The 7,943-nt window shown below is 52.9% G+C and overlaps 1 protein-coding gene across 7 annotated transcripts in view; it reads left to right on the top strand.

Annotated features, from left to right (window-relative positions):
- The window catches only part of SZT2 (SZT2 subunit of KICSTOR complex), a 71,707-nt gene that overhangs the window by 920 nt on the left and 62,844 nt on the right, over positions 1-7,943 (top strand). For 5 of the 7 annotated variants that reach the window (XM_084636617.1, XM_084636614.1, XM_084636618.1 and 2 more), the window contains exons 2-9: positions 358-483; positions 715-888; positions 1,335-1,505; positions 3,345-3,476; positions 5,059-5,218; positions 5,492-5,598; positions 5,939-6,149; positions 7,440-7,610. In XM_084636617.1, the coding sequence (XP_084492743.1) occupies positions 358-483; positions 715-888; positions 1,335-1,505; positions 3,345-3,476; positions 5,059-5,218; positions 5,492-5,598; positions 5,939-6,149; positions 7,440-7,610 (1,252 nt within the window). Of the gene's footprint in view, positions 1-357; positions 484-714; positions 889-1,334; positions 1,506-3,344; positions 3,477-5,058; positions 5,219-5,491; positions 5,599-5,938; positions 6,163-7,439; positions 7,611-7,943 lie in introns of those variants that run through there. The other 2 variants (XM_084636615.1, XM_084636616.1) reach the window with 2 other exon arrangements.

Raw genomic sequence — 7,943 nt, 5'->3', positions numbered from 1 at the left:
GCTGGCTGCAGCGTCTGCCTGAACTGTGCAGGCTCCCTAGTGAACGGTGTCGGTGCCCTGCAGTGACTGTCGCTGTTCAGGGTTACAGTGGCGCCAAAGCCTTGGCCTGTTGTGCAAGGAGCTGCACGGACGTCTAGCAAAGCACAGTCCCTGACCCAGACCCTACAGCTTTGGCTCAGGATGAGGCATGGTGGGTGGGTGAGGATGGAGAAGCAGTATGTATCTGCAGAGATGAGAAATATGCACTTTTAGCTGTAGAAGGGTTTTAGTTAATGGAGAAAAATAAGCAGCTTAGCTGGTGTGTTCTCTGGTCGTCTCCTCCCTAGAGATATGGTGACTTGTTCCTCTTTGCTGCAGGTGGAAGACGCAGGGCAGGTCTTCCTCCTGATGAAGAAAGACTATCGAATCTCCCGCAACGTGCGCCTAGCCTGGTTCCTCAATCACCTGCATCAAGTCATTTGGGCTGTGCCTGAGTCAGAGCTAGTGAGTACATGTGCCCAGGCTTGAAGGCAGGGTGGCACAGTGTGCTGATCAGTGCCCTCTGGCATTGGCAGTTTGGCCAAGTAGGAGAGAAGCTGTAGGACTTTTGGCCACTACTGCTCCTTGGGAACCTGTGAAAGGCTTTAGCCCAATTCTTTTTTTTTTTTTCTCCTCTTTTTCTTGCTCCCCTGCAAGCCTGGCTTTCCCTCACTTGTTGTTTCTTTTCTCCCGTAGGTGAAGTCAGATAATGAACTGGATGTTCTCAGCATCCTGCCAAATGGGTGGCAGCCACATGAGTCTGTCCGGCCTAGGCCCTATCTCCTAGTGCCCTCCACACAGGTCACCTTCCTGGCACGACAGTACCGATTTGTGATTGAGCTCGACCTGAGCCCGTCCACAGGCATTGTGGTAAGTGTATGCGTCCCTGCCTCTTCCTGTGTACCCTGTGGCTCTGCCCACAAGGAGCTCCTGCTGCCATCTCTGTTCTGGAAGGGCTTCCTCCTGTGCACTTACTCCCAGCATGCATCTCCCTTCTGTGTGCCAGGAGAGGTTGGCTCCCAGTAGAAGCAGTGTGTGCCAGCAGCTGCCACTTGGCCAGCTGCCACTCCTGGGCCAGCTCCTAGCAGGCAAAACTCATGCACAGATAATCCCTACAGGAAAATCCTGCCCCTTTTGCAGGGATTATCTGTGCATGGGCTTTGCCTGCTAGGAGCTGGCCCAGGAGTGTTCGCCTCCCCGTGCTGGGGCTCTGCAGAGTATTTCTAGAAGGCTGTATGGTGTAACTCCATGTGCTAGGGACCCTTGTCAATTACATCAGGGGGAACAGCTAAAATTTCCTGTTTGTACTTCTGCAGGATGACTCAACAGGGGAGATCATTTTTGATGAGGTGTTTCATGCCCTTTCCCGATGCCTAGTGGGATTGCTAAAACCCTTCCGAATTCCTGGTTCAGAAATTACCTACCAGCCAGAGATCTTTGTCACCATCCAAGCATATTCCTCCATCATTGGCCTGCAGTCCCATCAGGTAACGTTCTACCTCCTTCCCCTCCCCCCATCTTTGTGTGAGAGCACTTTTTGTTGCCCTGGTTGCTGGTGAGATCCTAGGGAGGCGGAGACGGGAGTTGTCTGAGCACTGCTATATGATGATGTAGTCTTGCTTCATGAGAGCCTGTAGTCTGGTGCAATGCTAGACCATAAAGGAGCAACTCCTCTCATGTGGGCACAGCTTCATTATGTATCTGTGGACAGGAGGCTGAGATTTGGCATATGTGGGCAATGCCAAGCAAAAAAGGGGATCTGTGGGCCGCAGCCTGCCATTAATTAAGGGAAGTACATCTAGGATATCTTTTGCCCCAATGTGACTTGAACTCTCTTCAATTCACTTTTTTGGGTGGCTTCCTAGTGAGATTGGACCACAGCTCAGGTGCTTTGTAAACCACACATGCAAGGGCAGTTCCCGTTTAAACAACTGAATTCTGATTGGTGGGGCCAGAAGGCACCCATGTAGCTCATCACTTCCCAGCAAAACCTTAACCCTCAAAAATCATGGTGCTACCATGCCATTTGCAGACCATCACTCTGCTCATCCTGCTGATGTGTTCTACCCCTTTCCTCTGTCTTCTGTCTGTGTGTTTGGAATGTAAGCTGCTTGGGGCAGGGACTGCTTATTACTCTGTCTATACAGTACTTGCACAACGGGGCCCCACTCCTGGTTAGTCTCTAGGCACGACCGTAATAAACATAATGAGGATGCCTCCCTCTGTCCTTCCCATTAGCCCTCTGTCACTGATGTCATCCTGGACTGCTTGCTTGTCCAGTTCTCCCATAACCGTCTGTGTGCTTTGTTCTAGTGCATCTGCTGTAGTGACATTGAATTGATCTGCAAGGCCACTATCCTCTCCTCCTTGAGATCCTTTCTCAAGACCCACTTCTCCCATGAGGCCTTCAAGAAACTAGCCCTGGGCTGAGGGGCAGATGGGGATCCCTGTGCATATGGTGGGGAGGAGAAGGGTGTATATATATGTGCAACTCATCTAAATAAAATTGTCCATATTCTAGTTGTTTCCCTCTCCCCCAATCTGTTACTCATCTCGGGGGGGAGAATGGAGCTAGCAAGTTGTGTGCCGATCATCTCCTGAACTCTCTGCATGTGTGTTGCATCATGTTCCCCTCCCTGTCATCCTGCAAATTCTTTGGGGCAGGGACTGTCTCTTACTCTGGGTCTGTGCAGCACTCAACATGATGGAGCCCCCATCCTGGCTGGGGCCTGTGGGTACTGCTGTAATATAAATGGTAAGAGCATCATCTTTGACCTGGTGTGGATTATCTGCTGTGATTGGGCTCCCACCTCCCTGACCAGTGGACTTCACTGTCCAGTTGCTCAGGCTTTTTCCCTAGTCTCTACCCTAATTTTTTTTTCTTTTGCTTCAGGCTACTTCAGGCTTTATCCTGCCAATTATCAACAGGTAGTTGGATCAGGCTGCATGTGAGTTAGAGTAGAACAAATGTGCCGCCTTGAGGAATGTTAGGCTGAAGTTAGAGGCATCTAGGAGCTTGGACAAGGAGCCCTACTTCCTCCTGTTCAGTGCCTTTCCCTCTGCCTGACTCCTAGGGCAGCAGGAACCTCTTGCCCCCAAATGAGGTTGACAGGTGCATGTTGTGGTGGCTCCCAGGATTGCTACACAGAGGTGGCTGGTGTGAGGCCTTTCTTGTCATGAGTTAATTACCTGCCATCTCTTGTGTTTCCCCTGCATTTCCTTAGGGTAGTGCATGTGTGTGTCTGGATCAGTGGGTCAGATACCACTGTGATGGGTAGCTGTTTAAAACCCTAAGGTAATGTCTTTCCCATGTGTCTCTGGCTCAGGTGCTATTCCAAGGCTGTCAGCTGGATGAGACCAAGAGAGAGACCTTCCTGCAGCAAATTTACACACAGCTGTGTGCCTTTGAGAATAAAGTGGCTGAGATGCTCCAACAACAGTATGAACTCAAGCCCCAGGTGAGGCAGGCAGAGATGATGGATGGACTGGAGGAGAGATCTAGGCTCTCTGGGGCTGCTTTCCTGCCCTGCCCCTCTGGGAGGGGCTCATAGGATGCTGGCTTGTACTAGGATGGGCATGCTGTATAAGCCTCAGCTGGGAGTCTGTCCTTTTTGAGGAACAGCCTTGTTCAGTGGCTGAGAGAACAGCACATGGCTACAGAGATAAGTGGACTGAGGGGTTTCCAAAGTAGGTAAGCAGGACCAAGAGGTATTTGGGAGGTGTCATGTGGGAAATATTTACCCTAGCTTGGGGTTATACAGTTAAGCAGCTGGATTTATTTGACTGGTTGTAAAACCACGGAAACTGGCAGTGGCCTTGGGCAGGAGGATCTGGAGCAGAGGACACGCTAGAATTGGAATTTTTTTTTTTTATTTTTTGAAGTTGCCTAGATTTTCAGTTGACTGTGTCCTTGCCAGCAAACACTGATGACTGTATTGGATTCAATGAATTAAAGGGGTATTGATGTGCACTGAGGGATTTTAATTTTTGCTGATCATGTATCTTTCCCCAGCCAAGAGAAGCCCTTTGATAGCGCCCGGGGAGGTTTTTTACCCTTACCTGGTAATAATAGTTATATGGGATGAGGCTGGCAGAGCTGTCCCACGCCATCCCAGACCAGAAGGGCCCAGGGCTGCTCTTGGTTTTACATGACAAATATTTATGTACCCCAGGACCACACACCCTCTTTCACCCACAATAGCCTTTGGGCAAATGACGGGAAAGACTGGACAGCATTTGTATCAGTCTTTGTAACAGGACTTGTTCTGCTTGTACAGATCTAAGCACATAGGTACACATTTGTTTACGACCCGAGTCCTCAGAGCGCCTCCAGGATCAGTGCCCCAGACAGGGCAAAAGAGACCTACCTTTCTTAGATGCCCGGCAAGAGAGACCTCGGTCTGCGCGGTGAGAGATGTTGCACAGCTGCAGCTTGCACTAGATTGAAGGAGTTAGGGTCTGTCCACATTGCAGTTGACACCAGCGGCTGGCCTGTGCCAGCTGACTGGCGTTTGGGCTGTGCAACTGTTCCTTGCAGTGTAGACTTCCAGGCTGGGTTGTCAGTCCGAGCTCTGGGACCCTATTTGGGCTGCAGCCCGAACCCAGAAGTGTACACTGCAATGAAACAGCCCCACAGCCTGAGCCCCACTAGTCCAAGTCAGCTGTCAGGTCTAATTGCAGTGTAGCCATACATCTCCTAGTGCTGACTGCAGAAGTCTAGTGGCCCCAGCATCACCTCCTCTACTCACCCCATGGGGAGATGTAGTAAGCCCAGGCTCTGCTCAGACAGAATATTGGGTATATAACTCCGTAAGGTAGAAGCCTTATTCTCAGGGGCCAGTAGAAGTGAGAGCTCAGGGGAATGCCACATTAAGGGGATTGAGAAGGGCTAGAAGATTAAAGGTTAGCATAGGACCGGGTAAATCACACTAGGGCTGGGGTAATGTATGGGGCTGTTAGACTCCAGGGGACCTGCAAAAAGAGTGAGTGGAACAGGGTCAGAGTGTGGCTGATGGCGTCTCGTTGGTTTCTTGTTGCTAGGTAGATTTGTCACTCCTCAGCCAGGAGAGTTCTTGTGCCACACAGGAACCCTCTGGAAGGAAGCCCGGTGTCTCCATGGTCACTGCTGACATTGGCCTCGTCAGCATGATCCGACAGGGGATCTTAGCACTGCAGCTGTTGCCTTCCAACTCCAGTGCAGGTTAGTTCCACCTCCTGGGATTCAGGGAGCCTGGCCTGGAAGTCTGTATCCCTCTAGCCCTGGACTCATGGTGGGCATGCCCAAGGAGTCATGTTGGGCCCTTCAGATGGGGGAAGGACCAGGCTTCAGGGCAGCAGCTCTGGGTTGCAGCATTTCATGATCCCATTATGGTGTGGTAATGCAAATAGTCAGCGAGTGCCCTGGGGGCGTAGGGTGGGGAGTCTGATCACAAATGGGGGATGGTGCTCTGAAATGGTGCCTTGTTACCCCCAGGTATCATCATAATCACAGATGGTGTGACCAGCGTCCCGGATGTGGCTGTGTGTGAGACTCTGCTCAACCAGCTGCGGAGTAGCACTGTGGCCTGCTCCTTTGTGCAGGTATGCCTGGGGTGGGGGCGGCGAGGGCACTGCAGACTGCACCGTGTATGCTGGTATGCCAGTCTGAGGTGGAGGGTGGGGGTGGGGTGCTGCACCATGTCTGTAGGTATGCCAGTCTGGGGTGGGAAGTGGGGACGGGGATGCCAATCCAGGACAGGGGTGCTGACCCCCAGCGGAGGCACCATGCTGTGTGTGCTGGTATGCGCTCTCCCTGTTTGGGTCAATGGGTTTGATACTCACTCGCCCCGAGCAGGATGGAGTGGAGCTTACCTGTGCTTGTCTCTCTCCTCTCCCCTCCTTTGCTCTGTCTCACATGGATCTCTTTCCTGCTCCTTCTCAGGTGGGCGGAGTCTACTCATATGACTGCAGCTTCGGCCACGTCCCCAATGTGGAACTGATGAAATTTATTGCCATGGCAACTTTTGGTGCGTACCTGTCCACCTGCCCTGAGCTGGATCCCTTAAGCCTCGACCTGAATGTGTATCACAAGGCCTTCCTGCTGTACTCCTTCCTGCGCACTGGGGAGTCCCTGAACCCAGAGTATTACTGTGGTGAGGAGAGCATGTATGTCCTGCTCTGTCGGATGGGGGGTCTGGAATTCCTTCGTGCAGTGGGGACTGGATACATCAATGTCCCCTTCCCTTTCCTGGTTGTTGCCAATAGCAGTGGGTGAGGGAGGCAGTGGGGAGAGCCTTTTTCCAGCCCCTCCTACCTACTGAAGTGCACACTAGGCAAGGGAGTGGTCCTCTTTTCTCCAGCAGCCCTGAGAGCTCGGGTCTGGGGAGGACAGCTTAACAAGCATGCTGCTCAGTGGATCAGAGCATGTGATCAAGGCCCGCAGAATTCTAGGCCGCCTCGAGGCTCTGAACGCTACTGGATGCTGGAGCGGAATCTCTGTGGCTCCCTTCCTGGGGCATGGTGCTTTAGGGAGCATTAGCTGGGGAGTTGGGTGCTAGCGTGCCTTTCTGCCCCCTGCTCTCAGCTTGCTTACCCAGCCAGACTTGATCTGAGCCCAAAGGGGATTGTGTGTGGAAGCCTGAGCACAATCCCTGCTGCCACGGGAGTACAGTGAGGGTGAGGAAACGCTTACTGGCCCCTTTGCACATGGAGGCTCTCTGAACGCTGACCTGGTTGGCTGCGCTCTGCAGAGCACATCCAGACCATGTCTGCACATGGGAACTTGGCTTACAAGATTATGGTCCTCAGAGAAATGGCCACAATGCCAGCATGTGGGTGCTGCCACTGAGGATGCCCCGGGGGGGGGGGGTATGACAGTTTGCGTCTACTGAAAATTGGCCTTAAGGCTCAGAAGCATCAGCAGTTCTTGGAAAGTACCTGCTGTCTGTGGGGGTGGTTCAGAGGGGGTGTGGCCTGAAGGAAGCAGGGGGAGGTGCTGTGGGCATCTGATGCTGTTTAAAAGCTGTTAGTTGTTAAACCTTGCAGCGAAGGCTGTCAGGGCCCTGCTAACTGATCATTATACAGCACCTGGGGTAGGCATGAGACTCCCTAGGGACGGGGGAAATGGATCCCTGCCTGAGAAGCTTGCAGCTGGATTAGTGCAGCGGCCTTGCCATTCCTGTCTGGTTAAATGCATAACCCTGCTGTGCTGCTCCTGATTATCACGCCTGTCACATCATGTGCTCAAGCTGGGCCCCCACCCTGTTACATAGCTCCTCTGCACCAGCAGGCCTCTCCTGCCCCTTCCTGAGCGAGCCTGGAGGGAAGTACTGCTCACTGGGAGGGAGGGGTCCCACAGCTGCACTCCCCAAGTGCCTTGGGCTCCTGCTCCAGGCTGGGTAGTGGAGGAGCTGCGTGACCCATGTGCCTGTTGTTGTTTGCAGTGTCCCAGCACAGACTGTTCAACGAGCACCTGGTGTCCGCGAGTAGCAACCCGGCTCTAGCCATGAGGAGGAAGAAGCACACTGAGAAGGAGGTGCATGCAGACCTCGTGAGCATAGTCTCTGTCCGGCTGCGTGAGGGCTACAGCATCCGGGAGGTCAACATCACCAAAGGTGACCTGCCTGCGCCATGCCGTTCTGTGACTTGGGGCTCCATTCCCAGTTACACAGCCTTAGTCTGGCCAGCCTCAGTGGGGTGAGGACACGAAACCATGGCCTTGAGGAAGAAGTTTGTTCTCCATGGCACATGCACAGGATTGCCCTGTGCAGTTGCATGGTGCTTGTGTGCCTGCTAGGCAAATCATGTCTCACAGTATGGCGATACCCACAGTTCAGAGGTGGGGAGCAGCTACAGGGTGAGGGGGTGCCCCATAGGTGACATCGGTGCAAGGTCTGATATGGGCACAAGTACTGAACCAAGGCTGCAGACTAGGAAGGTGCAAATAG

This window comes from Lepidochelys olivacea, assembly GCF_965140295.1.
Source record: "Lepidochelys olivacea isolate rLepOli2 genome assembly, chromosome: 8".
Classification (NCBI taxonomy): domain Eukaryota; kingdom Metazoa; phylum Chordata; order Testudines; family Cheloniidae; genus Lepidochelys; species Lepidochelys olivacea.
Note: the sequence above shows the minus strand (reverse complement) of the source record. Positions and strands in the feature narration are given on the sequence as shown.